Consider the following 25,541-nt stretch of genomic DNA (forward strand, 5'->3'; position numbering starts at 1 on the left):
TTTTGGAACGACATCGATTCTTGCCTTTAGCTATGATATAAAAACACTGGCAATGGTCAACCTGAGTGCAATAATATAAGCTTGCTAAAATATAAAAAGCCCTGCAGTAAATATTGTAGTCTAGAAGAACTGCTACAGAGCCCCTGGGTCTTTGGGGAAGCTGTATGCTGGCCTTAAATGCTCAAACCAACACATTCTCATACACATGCTGCTCAGTCTGGGCTATGTTCTGATCTGAGATCTGTGCATAAACCTCAAACTCAGAACGTTGCAGGTGTTAGTGTATTTGTGTGAAAGCCCATGTTACAGTAGGTGTGCGTATCTCAGTTAAGAACATGTCCCTATGTCTTCTACCTCTGCAGTAGGGAGAGAGAAGTGTCATGCAGAAGGGATCAGGGGCTATCAACCAGCATTAGCTCTCTAGACTCTTACAACAGGCAGATAGCAAACAGCAGAAAGGCATTACCAGAGCAGAGGGAACAGAAAATAATGTTTAGCTCTTCAACAGTTTTTCCATCATATTTGGAGGTGTTGTCTATTTCTCTCCATTGTTGAGATGATCAATCTACACACCAGACCGTGTTGACATATTTTATTCGATGAAGTACTGGTGTGGTACTGTATGGCTGGCCAGTTAGTAGACAAACTACATGGCAATATAATCTGAATATAATCTGACAGAGATTACCTGAAGGCATGGCTCTGTGCATGCTCCATGCCGAGTCACCAAGCCAACTGGGCACACAAGGTCATCAACCGAGAATTACCAAGGCAACCATACCGAAGTATCAACAAGTCAACCCACAATCAAACCCCTCTGAACTCAAACAGACAAGTTACTCTATCAGGTGTTACGAGAGAGAGGGAGAGGGAGAGAGAGAGAGAGAGAGAGAGAGAGAGAGAGAGAGAGAGAGAGAGAGAGAGAGAGAGAGAGAGAGAGAGAGAGAGAGAGAGAGAGAGAGAGAGAGAGAGACTCAAATCAAGAGAGGAATAGAGGAATCAGGTGCCTGACAAAAGTATGAGAGAGAGTTTAGAGAAGATACGTAGACCAAAGAAAAGAGAGAGTGAAATAGATGAGAAGAAACTGGATAACTGCGCAGGAGGTTTTAAAAAAATGTTTTAATCGATTAATATACTGAAAGAGGGATTGATCAGGAGTGTGAGAACATTGAGTTCACTGTCATACATTCATACAATAACGTATGTAGACTTTAGCCTTATACAGGCATGGAAAATGACAACCTTGATCTTTAGTAGACCTGAGTGTAATGTAGAAATGGGTTTATTAGATGTTCACAACCCTCAAATTCACTAGAATGTATCGAATTATAAGGTGATTAGCATAGCAGCTGGTAAATACGAAACTATTGTCCATAGTTCTAAATCCACTCAAGTGGGAAGTATTACAGATAAATGATGAGCCTCAGAAGCAGTGAAATGTTTGTAGATGATTTCTCTATATGTAATTGAATAAATCTACTAGAGTGGCAAAGACGTTTTAAAAGCTTGGTTTTAGTCGCGGGTTTTCCAGCTTTTGTTTGTTGACCTTATCGCTCGAGCAATTTTAGTGAGCAGAGGGTTTAGAGAGGGTATAAAAGCTTTCTTCGACTTTAAAACATCTTTAGAATGAGAGTGTAGAATGATTCAATTATCTGATTAGATGAACTTTTGAGAGAGGAGCAAAAGGTGGAAAAAGTAACTGGGAAGACTTTATTCTACTGAAATAACTGCAGCCTGAAACTACTTTCAAAACAAACTGCTCTTGATCTTTGATATTTGAGCATTGTTCTATAAAGACAAATCTTATGCAGCCTAATTAACATAACAATTGGACTAGAGAAATCAATTGTGTAAATGTCAACATCAGTTGTTTGTTACTTTCCACCTCTGCTTACTTCGACATGACTGGAAGCATCAATATCATGGAAATGAAAGGAGGATTTTAGTTGGTTAAGCCTTCGTGAGAATATGTTGGAGGAAAGACGTTGATTCAATTGAAAACAGTATGGTCAATGTTTAGTCACTTCAGCGGGTTGACAAATCTGATTATGTGTGTGATTAGATATGAATCGATTAAAACCCAATGCAAGAATTCTGAGCGATCTCAAAAAGTAAATAATGCATATTATTTCGGGGTTATTCTGGTTGCAGTGTGCACTGTGCAGGATAGACTCCTGTCATACCTTTTGAGGGAACAACTTGATTCGGACCAATGGGAACAGAAACCAGAACAGAAAGACAAAGGAAAAAGACGTAAGGGGAGGAAGAACAAAAAACAGAGATGGCTAAAAACACACTGAACAGAAACACACTGAACAGACACACACACTGTTCAAACACACACTGAACAGACACACACTGAACAGACACACACACTGTTCAAACACACACTGAACAGACACAGACTGAAATGAGATATTATAATATGTGTGTCTATGTGTGGGGATTGCTAATATACCTGAGTGATAAAATCATATTTACTAGTGGGTCAAAAACAGTTGGGTGCCCACACATAATTGCACCATACCACTACTATGATTTCAAACAAACAAAAACACATAAAAAACAACAATAATCATAGGGTACCAAACAATAAGCCCTAGAATCAGGCTTTACATGAAAGACCCGGAACAGCTCATAGGAGCAAGAGCCTATCTCCTGTTTCTGTAGCATGAGGCAGCTTGATGTACAAGTACACCCCCTGGACAGGACACTAGTCTATCACAGGTCTAACTCTGGTCCATGGTGTTACATGCGGATTGAATCCTCTTTGGAGAAATGAATGAAAAGATGCAGGGTGTTGAAGGAGGCTCAAGCCGCACGTAACGTCCGGGACCAGAGCTAAATCAAAGCATGCATCTGTGGGTTTGGCAATTGGCATAGAAAGGACCTCTAACAGGTGAGTTAATAACACCACAGAGAGTCAAACTGGAAACTCTATAGACCAGGGTGGCCATATCTAGTCCTGAAGAGCTGCAGTATGTACAAATCAAATCAAATGTTATTTGCCACATGCGCCAAATACAACAGGTGTAGACATTACAGTGAAATGCTTACTTACAAGCCCATAACCATCAATGCAGTTTAAGAAAAAAATAAAAATAGCAAATAATTAAAAAGCAGCAGTAAAATAAAATAACAGTAGGGAGGTTATATACAGGGGGTAACGGTACAGAGTCAATGAGCTGGGTCAACGGTTAGCCGAGGTAATTGAGGTAATATGTACATGTGGGTAGAGTTAAAGTGACTATGCATAAATAATAAACAGGTAGGGTGGGTTGGGGGGGGGGGGGGGGGGGGCAGTGCAAATAGTCAGGGTAGCCATGATTAGCTGTTCAGGAGTCTTATGGCTTGGGGGTTGAAGCTGTTAAGATGCCTTTTGGACCTAGGCTTTTGCTCCAGCCCAGCTTGAAACAATCAACTAATCATGGTCTTTAATCTAGAACCATAGAATGTTAAATCAAGTGTGTTTAAGCTTGGCTGGAACGAAAGCTTGCACTCACTGCAGTGTTCCTGGATCAGGATTGGCCACCCCTGCCATAGAGTCACATGCATGCAGAGAATGAACTGTAAAATCATTGAACCTATGATACAGGGACCAAACATCATCAATTATGAAAATTACTCCAGAACATACGTTTACCCCTGCATGTTTATTTTATCGACATCTTTTGAAGGCTGAGGTCGATTTGACAGAAAAATGGACAGAAAATACATGCAGAGATGGACATGATCATTGATGACTAAGTTATGTAGGAAGGAAAAAGGAAAGAACATAGTGGTGTTGATATTTCATCTCCATACAAAGGCTTTATCGTCACATGATGCAAAGGTTCTCTGTTGCTTATTCCCCAAATCGGTTCCTCAAGGGTGTCAAACTCGAACGAAGACTTTCCAACCTTCCTCCCTAAACCCTCACTCCATCTACTCTGAAACCCTCACTCCAACCTCCCTCCCTCCCTCTCATATCAGCCAAATTGATTTCCGTCCTCAGCCTTCACCTCTGCACCTGGTGGTTGCTGCCTGTTAAATGTCAGCCGTCTGAAGAAAAACAAAGCAATTAACCTTAAGGGGGGAAAAACACAATCAAGCCCTCGACAGAGACAAACGGGTTCAGGACCTCTCAGAGTGTTCACGATCAGTTTCACGATCACTAAATCACCTACCTGATCCCTGAAACACTGGACGTCTCTCTGGGGAGAGATAAGAACTTCCTGCCTCCTCACTCTCTCTCTCTCAATTCAATTTCAATTTAAGGGCTTTATTGGCATGGGAAACGTGTGTTAACATTGCCAAAGCAAGTGAAGTAGATAGTAAACAAAAGTGAAATAAACAATAAATATTAACAGTAAACATTACACTCAGAAGTTTCAAAAGAATAAAGACATTTCAAATGTCATATTATGTATATATACAGTGTTGTAACAATGTGCAAATAGTTAAAGTACAAATGGGAAAATAAATAAACATAAATATGGGTTGTATTTACAATGGTGTTTGTCTCTCTCTCTCTCTCTCTCTCTCTCGCTCTCTCTCTATCGATCTCTCTCCCCTAATCTGCAAATCACCTTGATTTATTTACCTGACAGTTTATTACCTGATTAAATTGACACTTCAGAAAAGCTGGTTTTCTAACTCTGTGATATTCTGCAGACTGGTAATGAGAATAGGTTTTCACAGTGCAGAGCCTTGGCTCACAGTCTGAACACCAGCTGAGCCTTCAACACTAATATGTTTTTCTCACTTGAATATCATGAGCCTGAGGCGATGCTTAAACCACAGCTGTGATTAGCCTCTCTTTCCCCATATTGAACACCCACTGCTCTTAACCCTGAACCACCCATGGATAGGATAGGTCCCTGCCAAGACAACTCTCCACCAGAGGCCTGTATTGAACAGGTCCAGAACAGTTCTGGGCTTAAGATATTCTGCCTATTGTAATGGCTGTTGTTCTGCTTGTGAGGTAGCAGGTGTGGAACATAGGTAGCAGATGTGGAACACAGGTAGCAGGTGTGGAACACAGCCATGGCCAGGCCAAAGATAGCCAGGTCAATTGATGACCTTTGCCTCAAGGCTAGACCAAGGTTAATGCATAGCTTTAGGCTAGGTTTAGCTCTAGTGTTTATGGATTGTAGCCTGGTGAAGCATACAGATGTTGGATCTTAATTAGAGCCGGTTTGCTACAGCAGGAAAATAATCCTGCAGTAACAACAATGTGAATTATTATGTGGATTATATTTAATGGACATTTTTGTAGGTGTTAATACAATTTTCGTAAGCGAAAATCAAGTCTGACATTTCAAAGTGGAAATTACAAATTTAAGAAACCTAAATACACTACAAGTTTAACATTTCCTGCATTGCAGGAAAGTTATCCTGCAACAGGGTGATCAAATTAAAATCCTACATCTGTAACATGGTTTAGTCCTAAAGTAGGATTGTCCTATTCACTAATCTGCATTGAAGTGATAGTTGACCCAGATTTACCCACTTTTATGGAAGTACACTATAGACCAAAAGAGTAAGCGACATATTATTTACGTCAAGTGAGTTCTAGCTGTGTGTAGAAACAACACTCTTCTCAGTTCTCTCTGTGGGTTTACACTACCCAGAGAGTCTCAGCTGTGCCCTGATCACATGTTTAACACCCCCGGGAACCGAGATCTCTGATTGGCTGGTGTACCATGCCCACCTCGACCCTCCCCACCCCCCATCTCCCACCTTCCCCTTCCACCACAGAAACAGCAGTGCAAAGGGAGGAGGGTGAAGTAGTTCATAAACCATGATCTAGCATCACAGTCACTGCCTCGCTTCCTCATCCCCCAATCTCACCCCCAAACCCGCATGAGTCTGAAGGGGAGTTCAGTATCTGCCCCTGACATGCGCAGGCCGGGAGGTGGATGCCGAAACCAAAGTACCTGTTCTCGTTTTCCTTCTCATTTTCATTCCTGTCAGGGAGAGACGACCATTTCAGCATGGAGAAGAGGGAGGAGATAGGATAGGAGAGAGGGTAAAGAGAGGGAGGGAAGGAAGGAAGGAAGGAAGGAAGGAGAGACATCCTCCAGGTGACACACAAGCATATGAGAGCCAGAGAATACACACACACACGTACACACACACACACATGCACATACACGCGTGTATGCACTGACACACGAACACACACACACTCACACACTCACGCACACACTTACACAAACAGAAATGCCCAGACACGCACGCACACACACACACACACACAATCATAACGTGTGAGTTGGGTAGACAGAGGGATTAGTCCCAGTGCTATTGAGTGTGTCAGAGTGTGAGCTTAGCAATGACCTTCACTGTAGGAAAGAGGGTAATATTAATAAACATTGATTAGAGACGAGAGCAGACTTGCTTAGCTTTTCCATTGTGGACATGCCTCACACAGTTGTAAATATTTCTGCAGAGCACTGCTCACACACGTGATAATTGTTGATAACACCTTTGAACATTACACTGCACGCAAGTACTTTAAAACACTTAACACTTTAAAACCACAGCACTGTGCTGTCAAGCAGAATAAACACCTAAAACAACACTGTTCAAATTATTTCCTCCATTTTTCATGGTCGGAATGCTTTTGACAGCCAAACGCAAAACGAATAGAATCTCTTCAAATTACTCTAAATATACAGTGCATTCGGAAAGTACTCAGACCCCTTGACCTTTTCCACATTTTGTTACATTACAGCCTTTTTCTAAAATGGATTAAATCGTTTTTTTCCCTCATCAATCTACGCACAATACTCCATAATGTCAAAGTGAAAACAGGTTTTCAGAAATGTTTGTAAATTTATAACAAATAAAAAACAGAAATACCTTATTTACATAAGTATTCAGACCCTTTGCTATGAGACTCGAAATTGAGCTCAGGTGCATCCTGTTTCCATTGATCATCCTGAGCTCAATTTCAAGTCTCATAGCAAAGGGTCTGAATACTTACAGTACCAGTCAAAAGTTTGGACACACCTACTCATTCAAGGGTTTTTCTTTATTTTTACTATTTTCAACATTGTAGAATAATATTGAAGTCATCAAAACTATGAAAGAACACATATGGATTCATGTAGTAACCAAAAAAGTGTTACACAAATCAAAAAATATTTTATATTTTATATTCTTCAAATAGCCACCCTTTGCCTTGATGACAGCTTTGCACACTGTTGGCATTCTCTCAACCAGCTTCACCTGGAATTATTTTTCCAAAAGTCTTGAAGGAGTTCCCACATATGCTTAGCACTTGTTGGATGCGCTGAGATGTGTCTGTGACTTGAACTCTGTGAAGCATTTTTTCACCACCACCTTGTCACAACACAACTGATTGGCTCAAACGCATTAAGAAGGAAATGTTTTTGCTTTGTCATTATGGGGTATTGTGTGTAGATTGATGAGGAAATTGTTTTATTTAATCTATTTTAGAATAAGGTTGTAATGTAACAAAATGTGGAAAAAGTAAAGGGGTCTGAATACTTTCCGAATGCGCTGCACATTCCTAATCCATTGTAACTGGTCTGGGTAGAACCTGCTCAGTTTGGGTAAATTAAGGTGCCATGTTTCATTTGTGGTTTATAAGAACAGTTAGGGGTTTGGGTTACTGGTTGTGTGGTGTTACAGGGGGCAGAGTACAGGGGCACTTCATCTTGCTGTATCACATTAGTGGAAAGCAAGACTGTTTTCATGGCAAGTCTGCCAGTTTTGACTAGCATTACTGACTTTTCATAGAAGGTCAGGAGAACTTACTCAGCAGGTTAGGAGAATTAACGTGTCAGGTTAGGATCATTCGGTTAAGGTTAGGAAAAGGGTAAGGGTTAGGGCATCCCCGACGTGACTCGAACATATCTAGTTACAACCAGGCCTGCCCTGAGAACAGTCTTGGTTTCCACTAATGCGATGCTGCCTTCCTCTTCTTCTGAAGTTCTAAAGTTCTGAAGACTCCCTGCAGAGTGTAATACAATAATCACCATGGCAAACAGTTGCTACACTTTTAAGTGTGTACATACACTGTGTATGCCTATGTAACTACTGTACCATGTAAGGACATTGGTTTTTAGCACCATTTCAATATAAAGTAGGACCACAATGATTAGAGTGAGTAATCGGTTGGAGTGTGTTACTGCTGACTTGACGGTTAAGTTAGAGGGATAATTAAACAGTAAAGGTGGACAGATGGAGAGATTCTCATTCCCCACAGAAGAATGAGTGGAGACAGATCAGTGGGACCTGGAATGAGCAAAAGACAATCACTAGCCAACAAATACATACTGAAAACATGCATTACCAGACCTAAGACATACTAACTCCTACAGTGAGGGAAAAAGGTATTTGATCCCCTACTGATTTTGTAAGTTTGCCCACTGACAAAGAATTGATAATTCTATAATTTTAATGGTAGGTTTATTTGAACAGTGAGAGACAGAATAACAACAAAAAAATCCAGAAAATGTTATAAATTAATTTGCACTTTAATGAGGGAAATAAGTATTTGACCCCCTCTCAATCAGAAAGATTTCTGGCTCCCAGGTGTCTTTTATACAGGTAACGAGCTGAGATTAGGAGCACACTCTTAAAGGGAGTGCTCCTAAAAAGACACCTGTCCAGAGAAGCAATCAATCAATCAGATTCCAAACTCTCCACCATGGCCAAGACCAAAGAACTCTCCAAGGATGTCAGGGACAAGATTGTAGACCTACACAAGGCTGGAATGGGCTACAAGACCATCGGCAAGCAGCTTGGTGAGAAGGTGACAACAGTTGGTGCGATTGTTCACAAATGGAAGAAACACAAAATAACTGTCAATCTCCCTCGGCCTGGGGCTCCATGCAAGATCTCACCTTGTGGAGTTGCATTTACATTTACATTTACGTCATTTAGCAGACGCTCTTATCCAGAGCGACTTACAAATAGGTGCATTCACCTTATAGCCAGTGGGATAACCACTTTACAATGTTATTTTTATTTATTGGTTGGAGTAAAGGGGGGGGGGGGGGGGGTAGAAGGATTACTTTATCCTATCCCAGGTATTCCTTAAAGAGGTGGGGTTTCAAATGTCTCCGGAAGGTGGTGAGTGACTCCGCTGTCCTGGCGTCGTGAGTGAGCTTGTTCCACCATTGGGGTGCCAGAGCAGCGAACAGTTTTGACTGGGCTGAGCGGGAACTATGCTTCCGCAGAGGTAGGGGAGCCAGCAGGCCAGAGGTGGATGAACGCAGTGCCCTCGTTTGGGTGTAGGGACTGATCAGAGCCTGAGGGTACGGAGGTGCCGTTCCCCTCACAGCTCCGTAGGCAAGCACCATGGTCTTGTAGCAGATGCGAGCTTCAACTGGAAGCCAGTGGAGTGTGCAGAGGAGCGGGGTGACGTGAGAGAACTTGGGAAGGTTGAACACCAGACGGGCTGCGGCATTCTGGATGAGTTGTAGGGGTTTAATGGCACAGGCAGGGAGCCCAGCCAACAGCGAGTTGCAGTAATCCAGACGGGAGATGACAAGTGCCTGGATTAGGACCTGTGCCGCTTCCTGTGTAAGGCAGGGTCGTACTCTCCGAATGTTGTAGAGCATGAACCTACAGGATCGGGTCACCGCCTTGATGTTAGCGGAGAACGACAGGGTGTTGTCCAGGGTCACGCCAAGGCTCTTCGCACTCTGGGAGGAGGACACAACGGAGTTGTCAACTGTGATGGCGAGATCATGGAACGGGCAGTCCTTCCCCGAGAGGAAGAGCAGCTCCGTCTTGCCGAGGTTCAGCTTGAGGTGGTGATCCGTCATCCATACTGATATGTCTGCCAGACATGCAGAGATGCGATTCGCCACCTGGTTATCAGAAGGGGGAAAGGAGAAGATTAGTTGTGTGTCGTCAGTGACTTGGTGTATAGCGAGAATAGGAGAGGGCCTAGAACTGAGCCCTGGGGGACACCAGTGGTGAGAGCACGTGGTGCGGAGACAGCTTCTCGCCACGCCACTTGGTAGGAGCGACCGGTCAGGTAGGACGCAATCCAAGAGTGAGCTGCGCCGGAGATGCCCAGCTCGGAGAGGGTGGAGAGGAGGATCTGATGGTTCACAGTATCAAAGGCAGCAGACAGGTCTAGAAGGACAAGAGCAGAGGAGAGAGAGTTAGCTTTAGCAGTGCGGAGAGCCTCTGTGACACAGAGAAGAGCAGTCTCAGTTGAATGACCAGTCTTGAAACCTGACTGGTTTGGATCAAGAAGGTCATTCTGAGAGAGATAGCAAGAGAGTTGGCTAAAGACGGCACGCTCAATAGTTTTGGAGAGAAAAGAAAGAAGGGATACTGGTCTGTAGTTGTTGACATCGGAGGGATCGAGTGTTGGTTTTTTGAGAAGGGGTGCAACTCTCGCTCTCTTGAAGACGGAAGGGACATAGCCAGCGGTCAAATATGAGTTGATCAGCGAGGTGAGGTAAGGGAGAAGGTCACCGGAGATGGTCTGGAGAAGAGAGGAGGGGATAGGGTCAAGCGGGCAGGTTGTTGGGCGGCCTGCCGTCACAAGTCGCAAGATTTTATCTGGAGAGAGAGGGGAGAAAGAAGTCAAAGCATAGGGTAGGGCAGTGTGAGCAGGACCAGCAGTGTCATTTGACTTAACAAACGAGGATCGGATGTCGTCAACCTTCTTTTCAAAATAGTTGACGAAGTCATCCACAGAGAGGGAGGGGGGGGGGGGGGGGCAGGGGATTCAGCAGGGAGGAGAATGTGGCAAAGAGCTTCCTAGGGTTAGAGGCGGATGCTTGGAATTTAGAGTGGTAGAAAGTGGCCTTAGCAGCAGAAACAGATGAAGAAAATGTAGAGAGGAGGGAGTGAAAAGATGCCAGGTCTGCAGGGAGTCTAGTTTTCTTCCATTTCCGCTCAGCTGCCCGGAGCTCTGTTCTGTGAGCTCGCAATGAGTCATCAAGCCACGGAGCTGGAGGGGAGGACCGAGCCGGCCGGGAGGATAGGGGACATAGAGAGTCAAAGGATGCAGAAAGGGAGGAGAGGAGGGTTGAGGAGGCAGAATCAGGAGATTGGAGGGAGAAGGATTGAGCAGAGGGAAGAGATGATAGGATGGAAGAGGAGAGAGTAGCGGGAGAGAGAGAGCGAAGGTTGCGACGGCGCATTACCATCTGTGTAGGGGCAGAGTGAGTAGTGTTGGAGGAGAGGGAGAGAGAAAAGGATACAAAGTAGTGGTCGGAGACTTGGAGGGGAGTTGCAGTGAGATTAGTAGAAGAACAGCATCTAGTAAAGATGAGGTCAAGCGTATTGCCTGCCTTGTGAGAAGGGGGGGACGGTGAGAGGGTGAGGTCAAAAGAGGAGAGGAGTGGAAAGAAGGAGGCAGAGAGAAATGAGTCAAATGTAGACGTAGGGAGGTTGAAATCCCCCAGAACTGTGAGGGGTGAGCCATCCTCAGGAAAGGAACTTATCAAGGCGTCAAGCTCATTGATGAACTCTCCAAGGGAACCTGGAGGGCGATAGATGACAAGGATATTAAGCTTAAATGGGCTAGTGACTGTGACAGCATGGAATTCAAATGAGGAGATAGACAGATGGGTCAGGGGAAAAATTGAGAATGTCCACTTGGGAGAGATGAGGATTCCTGTGCCACCACCCCGCTGACCAGATGCTCTCGGGGTATGCGAGAACACATGGTCAGACGAGGAGAGAGCAGCAGGAGTAGCAGTGTTTTCAGTGGTAATCCATGTTTCCGTCAGCGCCAAGAAGTCGAGGGACTGGAGGGTAGCATAGGCTGGGATGAAGTCTGCCTTGTTGGCAGCAGAACGGCAGTTCCAGAGGCTGCCTGAGACCTGGAACTCCACGTGGGTCGTGCGTGCAGGGACCACCAGGTTAGAGAGGCAGCAGCCACGCGGTGTGAGGCGTTTGTGTAGCCTGTGCGGAGAGGAGAGAACAGGGATAGGCAGAGGCATAGTTGACAGGCTGCAGCAGATGGCTACAATAATGCAGAGGAGATCGGAATAAAATGAACTAAACATCTGGGAAAGGAGAGAGCGGGGCCTCCCTCACCACAACTCCCAAATATAACTCTCCCAACTTCCACCTCAGAAACTATAATTGTTGTAAACTACAGCGGTTCAATGTTTTCTAGGAATAGACTAACCTAGTTTATTCAGCTAGCTAACTAGGTGCAGTATTATTCCGTGAAAAACGTCCGGGCACCTCGTCATAAGACGCCACAGCCAGCTAGCATGCCGGTCTCCAGCAGCAGGGTTTAGCGCCAATACTCAGCGACAACAACCACCAGTGTATCAACACACAAGCAGATCGTTAGTGTCCGTGTCTAACGTTGTGGGTTAGTCCCGACAGCTTGAGCGAGTCTGTCGTCAACTTATTCAGCCAGTTAGTTAGCTAGAATAGTTAGCAAACTAGCTAGCCATTGCTTTCAGACAAAGAAGAACCCCTCCTTTCACGGCACGAACACACAGAGAGAGCCAAACTAACGTTAACTAGTCACCCATGTCCCGAATTCCTTGAGCGACTCGGGCTATCAATATGTAAAAAACAAAACACAAGTGTAGGTTATGACTTACCCCTAGCAGCTACTGTTAGCTAGCCAAGTGCAAAGCTAGCCACTGAATTGACTCAGCCAGTTCGCGTCTGTTCGCTCGGTCGTTCCAGCTATTGTTTACAAGTAGATATCCAGGTTGCAACAAGCTTGCTAATTTTCAAGCACAGTAGCCACTTGCTACCTAACGTTAACGGTTCAGACAATGAGGTTAGAAAACAGCTGAATGGTAGGCAGTTATTGTATGTAATCATTGTAGGCAGCCAGCTGGCGTAATTACAGGCACTCGCAGGCGTGAAACAACTATACCGTTGCTAATAGCTACTCGCCAGCTAGTCCAGGTGGTGAGTTAGCTAGCTAGCTAGCTTCGTGCTACACCCGGCACCGCCGAATACAATACTAACCTACAATAATTACATACAACAACTACCTACAACAACCCACGATACCTACCTACAATACCTAACTACAATCTAAATACATAGTTTAAGCCTTACTCGACAAAGCCCAAGCTATGTATAAAGCCAAACTTACCCGACGCCAAGCTTACCCGACGACCTCCTCCCAGCTCAGCTCAGCTAGTGCAATGATAATAATAATAATAATAATAATATGCCATTTAGCAGACGCTTTTATCCAAAGCGACTTACAGTCATGCGTGCATACATTTTTGTGTATGGGTGGTCCCGGGGATCGAACCCACTACCTTGGCGTTACAAGCGCCGTGCTCTACCATGAGAACGGTGAGGAATCAGCCCAGAACTACACGGGAGGATCTTGTCAATGATCTCAATGCAGCTGGGACCATAGTCACCAAGAAAACAATTGGTAACACACTACGCCGTGAAGGACTGAAATCCTGCAGCGCCCGCAAGGTCCCCCAGCTCAAGAAAGCACATATACAGGCCCGTCTGAAGTTTGCCAATGAACATCTGAATGATTCAGAGGAGAACTGGGTGAAAGTGTTGTGGTCAGATGAGACCAAAATCGAGCTCTTTGGCATCAACTCAACTCGCCGTGTTTGGAGGAGGAGGAATGCTGCCTATGACCCCAAGAACACCATCCCCACCGTCAAACATGGAGGTGGAAACATTATGCTTTGGGGGGGGGGGTTTCTGCTAAGGGGACAGGACAACTTCACCGCATCAAAAGGACGATGGACGGGGCCATGTACCGTCAAATCTTGGGTGAGAACCTCCTTCCCTCAGCCAGGGCATTGAAAATGGGTCGTGGATGGGTATTCCAGCATGACAATGACCCAAAACACACGGCCAAGGCGACAAAGGAGTGGCTCAAGAAGAAGCACATTAAGGTCCTGGGGTGGCCTAGCCAGTCTCCAGACCTTAATCCCATAGAAAATCTGTGGAGGGAGCTGAAGGTTTGAGTTGCCAAATGTCAGCCTTGAAACCTTAATGACTTGGAGAAGATCTGCAAAGAGGAGTGGGACATAATCCCTCTTGAGATGTGTGCAAACCTGGTGGCCAACTACAAGAAACGTCTGACCTCTGTGATTGCCAACAAGGGTTTTGCCACCAAGTACAAAGTCATGTTTTGCAGAGGGGTCAAATACTTATTTTCCTCATTAAAATGCAAATCTATTTATAAAATTTTTGACATGCGTTTTACTGGATTTTGTTGTTGTTATTCTGTCTCTCACTGTTCAAATAAACCTACCATTAAAATTATAGACTGATCATTTCTTTGTCAGTGGGCAAACGTACAAAATCAGCAGGGGATCAAATATTGTTTTCCCTCACTGTATATACTGTAACTCCTGTCTTGAACATCTTAATAACATTCACAAACATTTCAAGGCCAACGTAATAGTCCCTGTCCCTTATTCCTGATGCCTAAATAGATGCAAATAAACACTACTATGCATAATCCTAAACCTGAATACCATACATATTCATATTCACAATTACATCACTAATATACACTTCCATAAGAAAACAAACCAGACATAGGCCTACTAAATCCTCCTCTGTATAATCCTGGATGATACACAGTCAGATCTAGTCATAATTACTACAGTGTTGCAATAGATCATTCACTGACCTGCAGTGGCAACACACAAAATAGTTCCAGAGATGTGTAGGCCAGAGATATGTAATATTTAAGAGAAATACTTACTGGTAGTCAAATGATCCGTCCTCTCCCTTCTGATCCACTCCCTCCAGAGGGAGATCTTTTTTGTCTCGTACTAAAAAGAGATCAAACAGATAGATACATGATTATACTGAACATGCCACCATCTTGTGACTTAACTGGACACATGCCCTCCTACTAACCCCTACCAGGGTATTTCAACCCCCCCTCGTGTTAACCCTTAACCTAATACTTAACCCTCTCTAGTAACCCTTACCTGGTTACTGGTTACTAGATTTGATTTGATTTTAACCCCCTGTGTTAACCCTTACTTGGATACTGGACCACCCTGTGTTAAATTTGTGCTGTTGTCTGTGCACAATAATGTTTGTACCATGTTTTGTGCTGCTACCATGTTGTGCTGCTGCCATGTTGTGTTGCTACCATGTTGTTGTCATGTGGTGTTGCTACCATGCTGTGTTGTCATGTGTTGCTGCCATGCTATGTTGTTCTCTTAGGTCTCTCTTTATGTAGTGTTGTATTGTCTCTCTTGTCATGATGTGTGTTTTATCCTATATTTTAATTTTTAATCCCAGCCCCCGTCCCCGCAGGAGGCCTTTTGCCTTTTGGTAGGCCGTCATTGTAAATAAGAATCTGTTCTTAACTGACTTGCCTAGTTAAATAAAGGTTGAATTAAAAATACATTTTTTTTTTTAAATCCAATGCAGCTGTTTTTATCTCAATATCAAATAATTTCTGGCTAACAATTAAGTACCGTTGTATGATTGTTTTCAATTAAAATGGTCAAAAATAAACAAAAATAGCTTCTTAGCAAAGATCAATTTCTCAAGCAAGAATTTTGCTAGGACTGTCTGGGAGTGGTCTGAGTGGGGAGGGGAAAACTGAAAACTAACTGTTATTGGCAGAGAGGTTTGGAACTGTCTTTCTTATAGATGGTTTAGCTAATAACTTCACAAAAACGATGCACACGCTTCAATGGGGTTCAAGAGTTGTTGCGATTCTAGATGGCCAGATAGCTACCAACAATGACAAGAAACTGCCATGTGGGGAATCATAGGTGACTCGTTTCAGCTAGTTTCATCTTCTTCTTGATACCCTGTCTTGTTTTGAGGTGTTTTGACTGATTTTAAGTCAATGCTAATATGGCTAAACTCGCTAGCTAGCTAGCCAACAACTGTGACAATGTATTTCAAATCAAATCAAATGTTATTTGTCACATACACGTGGTTAGCAGATGTTATTGCGGGTGTAGTGAAATGCTTGTGCTTCTAGCTCCGACAGTGCAGTAATATCTAACAAGTAATATCTAACAATTTCACAACATATACCCAACACACACAAATCTAGTAAGGCATGGAGTTTAAGAATACATATATGGACAAGCAATGACAGAGCGGCATGGACTAAGATACAGTAGAATATTATAGAAAATAATACAGTATATACATATGAGATGAGTAGTGCAAGATATGTAAACATAATTAAAGTGACTAGTGTTCCATTTCTTAAAGTGGCCAGTGATTTCAATAGGCAACAGCAGCCTCTAATGTGCTAGTGATGGCTATTTAACAGTCTGATGGCCTTGAGATAGAAGCTGTTTTTCATTCTCTCGGTCCCAGCTTTGATGCACCTGTACTGACCTCGCCTTCTGGATTTAGCAGGTAGCTTAGTGGTTAAGAGCGTTGTGCCAGCAACCGAAAGGTTGCTGGTTCTAATCCCCGAGCCGACTAGGTGAAAAATCTGCCGATATGCCCTTGAGCAAGGCACTTAACCCTAATTGCTCCTGTAAGTCGCTCTGGATAAGAGTGTCTGCTAAATGACTAAAATGTAAATGGATGATGGCAGGGTGAACAGGCAGTGGCTCGGGTGGTTGATGTCCTTGATGATCTTTTTGGCCTTCCTGTGACATCGGGTGCTGTAGGTGTCTTGGAGGGCGGGTAGTTTGCCCCTGGTAATGCGTTCGGCAGACCACACCACCCACTGGAGAGCCTTGTGGTTGCGGGCGGTGCAGTTGCCGTACCAGGCGGTGATACAGCCCGACAGGATGCTCTCAATTGTGCATCTGTAAAAGTTTGTGAGGGTTTTAGGTGCCAAGCCACATTTCTTCAGCCTCCTGAGGTTGAAGAGGCTCTGTTGCGCCTTCTTCACCACACTGTCTGCGTGGGTGGACCATTTCAGTTTGTCAGTGATGTGTACGCCAAGGAACTTGAAGCTTTCCACCTTCTCCACTGTGGTCCCGTCAATGTGGATAGGGGGGTTTCCTGAAGTCCACAATCATCTCTTTTGTTTTGTTGACGCTGAGTGAGAGGTTATTTTCCTGGCACCACACTCCCAGAGCCCTCACCTCCTCCCTGTAGGCAGTCTCGTCATTGTTGGTAATCAAGCCATTTATGTTTTATATAAATATTGGAGAATAAATATTTTATTTTACCTTTATTTAACCAGGTAAGCCAGTTGAGAACAAGTTCTCATTTACAACTGCGACCTGGCCAAGATAAAGCAAAGCAGTGCGATAAAAACAACAACACAGAGTTACATATGGGATAAACAAAACATACAGTCAATAACACAATATGAAATCTATATACAGTGTGTGCAAATGTAGTAGTTATGGATGTAAGGCAATAAATAGGCCATAGTGCAAAATAATTACAATTTAGTATTAACACTGGAGTGAACGATGTGCAGAAGATGATGTGTAAATAGAGATACTGGGGTGCAAATGAGCAAAATAAATAACAATATGGGGATGAGGTAGTTGGGTGGGCTAATTACAGATGGGCTGTGTACAGGTGCAGTGATCGGTAAGCTGCTCTGACAACTGATGCTTAAAGTCAGATATTTTTTGCAGTTCGTTCCAGTCATTGGCAGCAGAGAACTGGAAGGAATGGCGGCCAAAGGAGGTGTTGGCTTTGGGGATGACCAGTGAGATATACCTGCTGGAGCGCATACTACGGGTGGGTGTTGCTACGGTGACCAATGAGCTAAGATAAGGCGGGGATTTGCCTAGCAGTGATTTATAGATGACCTGGAGCCAGTGGGTTTGGTGACGAATATGTAGTGAGGGCCAGCCAACGAGAGCGTACAGGTCACAATGGTGGGTAGTATATGGGGCTTTGGTGACAAAACGGATGGCACTGTGATAGACTACATCCAATTTGCTGAGTAGAGTGTTAGAGGCTATTTTGTAAATGACATCGCCGAAGTCAAGGATCGGTAGGATAGTCAGTTTTACGAGGGCATGTTTGGCTGCATGAGCATGAGTTTACATTTTGTCAACAATCTAAGTCAACCCCGTCTGTTTTGCCCCATAGTTGCGCACGCATCGGTTGTGTGGCTAAAAAACCAACCCGTGTATTGGTCTATTAATTAATTTACTGCCTGAAATTTCAGCCGTTCTTTTCAAACAGCTCTTACAGTATAAGAGCATTATCATAATTTTCACAATTTCACAGTATTATTCCAACCTCATAGTGTAGAAATATATATACACTATAAACGCAACATGCAACAATTTCAAAGATTTTACTGAGTTACAGTTCATATAAGGAAATCAGTCAATTGAAATGAATTCATTAGACCCTAATCTATGGATTTCACATGACTGGGAATACAGATATGCATCTGTTGATCACAGATACCTTTAAAAAAAGGTAGGGGCATGGATCAGTTTCTGGTGTGACCACCATTTGCCTCATGCTGCGCGACACATCTCCTTCGCATAGAGTTGATCAGGCTGTTGATTGTGGCCTGTGGAATGTTGTCACACTCCTCTTCAATGGCTGTGCGAAGTTGCTGGATATTGACGGTAACGTGAACACGCTGTCGTACACGTCGATCCAGTACATCCCTAACTTGCTCAGTGGGTGACATGTCTGGTGAGTATGCAGGCCATGGAAGAACTGACACATTTTCAGCTGCCAGGAATTGTGTACAGATCCTTGCGACATGGTTCTGTGCATTATCATGCTGAAGCATGTGGCGGCGGATGAATGGAACGACAATTGGCCTCAGGATCTCGTCACGGTATCTTTGTGCATTCAAATTTCTATCGATAAAATGCAATTGTGTTCGTTGTCCGTAGCTTATGCCTGCCCATACCATAACCCCACAGCCACCATGGGGCACTCTGATGGCAGCTTGTCTGGGCTGGCGTGGTTACACGTGGTCTGCGGTTGTGAGGCCGGTTGGACGTACTGGCAAATTCCCTGAATCAACGTTGGAGATGGCTTATGGTAGAGAAATGAACATTCAATTATCTGGCAACAGCTCTGGTGGACATTCCTGCAGTCAGCAAAACTTGAGACATCTGTGGCATTGTGTTGTGTGACCAAACCGCACATTTTAGAGTGGCCTTTTATTGTCCCCAGCACAAGGTGCACCTGTTTTGATGATCATGCTGTTTAATCAGCTTCTTGATATGCCACACCTGTCAGGTGGATGGATTATTTTAGCAAAGGAGAAATGCTCACTAACAGGGATGTAAACACATTTGCGCACAACATTTGAGAGAAATAAGCTTTTTGTGCATATGGAACATTTCTGGGATCTTTTATTTCAGCTTATTAAACATGGGACCAACACTTTACATGTTGCATTTATATTTTTGTTCAGTGTATAAAACACAGGAAAATCATGTTTTTGACTGCACTGGGCCTTTAACCCTTACCTGGATGTTCAACTCCCTTGTGTTAACCCTTACCTGGATATTCAACTCCCTTGTGTTAACCCTTACCTGGATATTCAACTCCCTTGTGTTAACCCTTACCTGGATATTTGCCTCCGCGACTCCTCTTGATGAAGCAGACAATGAGAAGGATGAGGATGATGAGAGCGATGGCACACATCAGCCCGATGAACCAGCCTTGGGTAGCAATGTCCACCTGGTCTTTAATGTAGGCTGTCAGCAGGCAAACACATTGACACACACACACACACACACACACACACACACACACACACACACACACACACACACACACACACACACACACACACACACAGGTGGGAGAGATGAGACACACAGAGAGAGGGAGAAAAATAATAAGAGACTGTTTTGCCCCAAATGAGTCACTGGCAATACATCCGACAATCTGACCTCATCCAAGGCAGTTCAAAACATCCGACAATCTGACCTCATCCAAGGCTGTTCAAATCAAGATACAGCAACCACAGAATGTATGACAACCCAAACCATCATCACAGCATTCTAGTATTCCCTCAACACAGAGCTACAACTCTAGATGGTATCCCAGTAAATCTATCTGAATAATACATTATTTATCTTCATTTCCCCACACCTTGACAATGACATTAGTAGAGAAAAAGTGGATTTTTCATTTCAAAATAAAGCAGAATATGCAACTCTACAATATGCGTTGGGTCAATTTGTCAATTGGAACACAAAACCTAGGTATTTTAACAGAAGGAACATAATATCATGCACAGCAAATTTTCAAAGCAACCAACCACAAAAAAAAGTATTGTTATTTGACACCAGTCTTCTATCTAACTCTAAAATAAACCAACCACATAAAGGTACTTCATTACAGGTTGGAAAACACTTCTGTAACACAATGCAGGCCTAAATATATGTTTTAAAAATGACATTAATAGCTTATAATTACTAACCAATTAACCAAGTGTGAAATTGGCAAAGTGAATTTGCTCAGAACAAAGCAAAGATAGAAAGATAAAGTATAGGTATATATAAGATCCATTGTATATGACTTGTTTACACATGAACCTATCATACATTACATTTCATTGGATTATTCTTACCACATGGAATACACTCCTACGGAAAATCAAGACATCACAAAGAGCTAAATCGATATTCCCCGAAATTCAGAACTACCCATTCTAAAGAACAGAGACAAAACAGTCCCTCTACACTACAGTTGAATAATTGGTTGATGGACGGGGGAAGTCTTGCCAACACTTCAATACCAACTCCTTGGAGCTATATCAACTTCTAGCCTTCTTTCACCCGGCAGGAGCACCACAGTGATCTGATCTGACCCAACAGACCTCATTGTTAGGGAACTGGGGTATCCATGGGGTCTCTGTAGCCTGGGTGCTGTAATGTCTCTGCATTAGTCTGCTATAGTCTCCTAGACTGGGCTGATGCAGACAGACTGGCCCCCAGGCTATCTGACATGACCTGATCTGGCCATGTACCATCCCTCCTCACCTGGCAGGTGGAGTCTCACCTGCGCTGGTCTCAAAGGTGACAACATTGCTGGAGATGCTGTGGTATTCATTGGAGTACACCCTCAGGCGGTACTTGGCCCCTTCGATCAGCCCCGCCAGCTTAATGGGCGGCTGGTTCACCGGTACGCTTGACAGACTGCCGTTGCCTTGGAACACAAGAGAGGCGCCAATCATACTCCGTCGTGGGGCGGGGCCAGGCTACCATGGTAATGAGGTAAATAGGAAGGGTAAGACGCAGTAATGCGACATGGGTGGGACTGTTTCTCCCGCTATGAGATGGTGGGCTACTGGAGTAAATTGAGACTGACCCAATGCAGCACACACACCCTCCCTCCAACATCCACCACTCATTAACAACCTCGTTGAAATTAATAGCTACATTTCTAAGCCAATGTCACGTATACAGCTATGTTAATAGAATTAATAGAGATTGAAAGTGAATAGAAGAGCTGCAGCTCTTTAAGAAAGCTTTTAAAAGATGGCTTTTAGAGGATTATTTTTTGTTCATTTTCTTCTCAGTGGAAGTGAAACCACATTTTTCTCCTGGGGGATAATTCTCCTGAGAAATCTAATCTAAAAAGGGGACATTTTGTGGAGCAGGAGAAAAGAGGTAGAGCTAGAGAGCAGGTGTTCCTTCAGGCTACTATAATACTGTGGACATCAAAGTTTTACGAAACTAAACTCCCGCTGAATTGGCAGCAGTAAGTTAGTTGTATTACCCGGACTGGTGGAATTTAAATTGACCATTATGGAACACTCAGTATTCTGGAATAGCAAAGGGCGGGAGGGTAGAGAAGCTCTATGTCTCAATTACCCATAGTCCTCCACTCATCTCAATAAAAAAAACACACCAATGGTGAAAACTAAACGGAGCATCTTTCCAATGGAAAGACGTGCCCCTTCTGACATCACCAAGCTGTGGGCATGGGTCGGTGATGGCTGGAGGAGCACGCAAACTGGTGACATCATGCACCATGCTATGACCTTTGACCCCCTGAAAGGGTGACATCATCATATAGCAATCATCATACAGCAATCACCCAAAATCATTCCAAAGCTTGCTACATCCACTGCAGCCTCTGAAGCAACTAAACCAAATAATATGAAAAAAATGCAACCTTGACTAGGCAACAAACAGACCTGAAGCGCTGCGAAAATCAATAACTGGGAAGAATATCTGACTAATATAAAAACACATTCCTTACAACCATTAAAAGATTAAGCTAAAGCGGAATATCTAAAACATATCTATGCTATTTGACTCAGTGTACAGCCTTGAATCCAAAACATGTGTGTGTGTGAAAAGTATGAACATTTATGCACTCACTACTGTAAGCTGCTCTGGATAAGAGCGTCTGCTAAATGACTAAAATGTCAATGTAAAATGTGTATGTGTGTCTGTGTGTGTGAATAAAGACATCATCCTCCCTCCCCCTGACTCTTACTCTAAACAGTCAATAGAAAAACAAGCCACACAACCAATCATACAGCCTGACAGCGAGCCAGATAGCCAGACATGCAGACAGCCAGGTGATGCAGCAGCGTGATACTGGGTAGTAGCCATGAAGGATGCACACAGCATAGTATGGGGAGTTAGGACATCATAATACACTATGGACATGAACAATACAAAGACACATTTCCAAATAGAGAGATAGACAAAGAGCAGTAGAGAGGGACAGAGTTAGGTATCTTGTGTGTTATAACTATGTAATTGATATAGAGCAAATACAGAGCAATGTGTGCACATGCTCGGCCCATGTGAACATCACCCTAACAGCTTCTCTTTTGCAATCAGGATGATTGAACACACACATATACTGACATCACTGTACCATCACTTTACTGTAGTAGGTAGCATAGTTTTAAGGAATGTTTTTCATTAAACAGTGTATTTCCCCCTAGTAAAATAAAACATAATTCTAGAGGGTCTCTCTCTCTCTCTACTGACTAAGATCTTTCTTCATTTCTCCCTCAGCCTCACAAAACACTTTCTGAAAGGAACATCTGTTACAACCAGAGAGAGAAAATGAACATGGGCACAATGAAAGACAAATTCAACAAAGCCTTTGGTAGGGAAAGAAACAAAATCTCCAATCAAAGTGCAATAGAAACTGGGGGTGCTATAAAATAACACATTCATTATTCAAATAGAAATGCCACAGAATATATTATATGTTTCACCCTATCTACAGCTATACAGATCATAATCTGACTTATATAGGTAACTGAACTCAGCTCTGCTGACGCAAAATGAAATGAGAGTTGAGTTTCTCCTCAGAAATTACCTTTCTGCCCGACAGGGAGTTTTATGAATAGAAATGAGAATGTTGCATGACTCGCCTCCGAATAAAAGCCTAATTTCTCTACTAGAGTGAAGGGCTGTCATGAATTGAACTGGATTTCTTTAATAAAGCCAGGTTGGTGTATGTCCCTGTCCCAGGAATGCCTCACAGTTCCTTTCAGAAATCCCAGTATCTCTACAGAGATAGACCGTCTGAAGACTGACTTCACTATTGACATTTCTGCCTAGGATGGATTTTGAACTGTAGGTTTGATACGATCAGACTTGGGTTAAATACGTATGTCAAATCCTTTCAAATACTTGAGCTGGGCTTCATTCAGTTTGCCTGTTGCAAACTCTGGGTCTTTTCTTATTGTCCAGAAGCTCTGGCACAAACTCTGGGTCTTTTCTTATTGTCCAGAAGCTCTGGCACAAACTCTGGGTCTTTTCTTATTGTCCAGAAGCTCTGGCACAAACTCTGGGTCTTTTCTTATCGTCCAGAAGCTCTGACACAAACTCTGGGTCTTTTCTTATTGTCCAGCCTAAGATCTGACACAAACTCTGGGTGTGGATCTTACTGTCCAGTGTGAACTCTAGCTGGAACTCGCTGCTGCCGGCCGGGAAGTTGTGGTTCCAGCTGACGTTAGCGTAGTTACTGTTAGGCTCCACCGTCAGGTTCCAGATCACCCTCCCAGGAGCCATGCCTACTAGAGGGCAGGGCGGGGTCAGGGGTCAGGGCAGGGTCAGGGGCAAGGTGGAGCAGAGAGGGGCGTGTTACAACAGCCACACACGCAAGGTTGCAATCACACAATGGTTCTAGTGTTAGGTTTAGATTTAGGGTTGCCCTATAAACAGTGTTATATTTGAACACTTTTAAGGAGTGTCAACATTGATGTCTTAACACTTCTGGTGGTGTCCACTCCACAGTTAATGTCTTAACAATTATAGGGGTGTCTTGATTTGTAATGGAGGTGCCCAGTAGCCCATGTATCCCCTTAATAGGAACACTGTATTGAACAGAGTTATAATGGCCCACAAACACCCTCTAACTGTTATTATTTATACGTTGGATTCTCACAGCCCGACCGAACAGTGTTGAGTTAATGGTTACGTTCCAATACTTTAAAGTGACTTAATTTCCTGTATCCTATCTCCAAGGAGATATGACAAGGTAATGAAGTGGTATATTGGAATGCAGCCAGTTCCTCCAAATGCTTCCTTCCTGGTCAGGAGAGAGTAGCCAATCAAAATGCTTCAAATTAAAGCTTATTAATTTATCACTTGAATCTTGGGGAAGATATACAAATAACACAACACAGCTTTAAAATGCCTCTTTAAAAGTGTCATCCATTGTCAATCTATTTCATCTATACTGCCATGGAAGAGAATGACTGAACTAAAGGTACCCTAAAGTTAACAGTAGGCCTACTGTATGTACCCAACACATTCTTATCTGCTTGCTTGGTGACGGTAACCAACACAGGAGTGGTAGTAGTAGTCGCAGCAGTAGCAGCTGTGGTAGTAGTAGTAGTAGTGCTAGGAGTTGTAATAGTAGTAGTAGTAATAGTAGTAGTAGTAGTAGTAGTACTACTGGTTGTAGTAGCAGCGGTAGTAGTGGGAGGAGGAGGAGGAGGAGGAGGGACAGTTGTAGACACGGAGACGTCTGTAGGCTCGACTACAGGGCAGGGGGAAGAGAGCACAGGGTTAAAGACAAAAGCAGGAAATCACAGGTAATCACACACACTAATAGAGACACAGAGAGAAAGTCAATGAACCAATGAGCAGAAAGGTGATATGGAATTTCCCAGAACCAGCACTGTTGACTGGTGCAGAAATAAGGAAAAGGCAACTGTCCAATTAGCCAAAAGAGGTCAACAGAAATATACTTTTTTATAGATAATTTACTCATCACACAACCCACGATGAGGGCCTTAAAGTGGAATATCAGTGCCCCAAAGTGGCCAACTGCTGCTATGACACTCCTCAACCCCCATCCTGGCCCATATCAACAAACAGAGCAGCTCTATCTTGTGTGGAGTTTATTTAGAATAAACAGGAAGTAATGGGAAATCCATATTTAGATACCCTACTGTTATTACAAAGGAGCCTTGTTTTCGTCGGACGCCATTTTGAGCATCATCATCACAGTATCTACAGTGAACATACAGGGGCATATGTACAGTGAGGGAAAAAAGTATTTGATCCCCTGCTGATTTTGTACGTTTGCCCACTGACAAAGGCATGTGGTAGGTTTATTTGAACAGTGAGAGACAGAATAACAACAACAAAATCCAGAAAAACGCATGTCAAAAATGTTATAAATTGATTTGCATTTTAATGAGGGAAATAAGTATTTGACCCCCTCTCAATCAGAAAGATTTCTGGCTCCCAGGTGTCTTTTATACAGGTAAC

At 43.4% G+C, this 25,541-nt stretch overlaps 1 protein-coding gene across 1 annotated transcript in view; it reads right to left on the bottom strand.

The window, feature by feature from the left end:
• The window catches only part of LOC311134352 (neurofascin-like), a 118,431-nt gene that overhangs the window by 4,199 nt on the left and 88,691 nt on the right, over positions 1-25,541 (bottom strand). Inside the window, exons 25-26 of the mRNA XM_084168001.1 lie at positions 19,401-19,532; positions 14,657-14,726 (exon numbers count right to left, since the gene is read on the bottom strand). Coding sequence (XP_084024127.1) covers positions 14,657-14,726; positions 19,401-19,532 — 202 coding nt within the window. The remainder of the gene's footprint in view (positions 1-14,656; positions 14,727-19,400; positions 19,533-25,541) is intronic.

This window comes from Coregonus lavaretus (genome assembly GCF_964263955.1).
Source record: "Coregonus lavaretus genome assembly, chromosome: 8".
Classification (NCBI taxonomy): Eukaryota; Metazoa; Chordata; class Actinopteri; order Salmoniformes; family Salmonidae; genus Coregonus; species Coregonus lavaretus.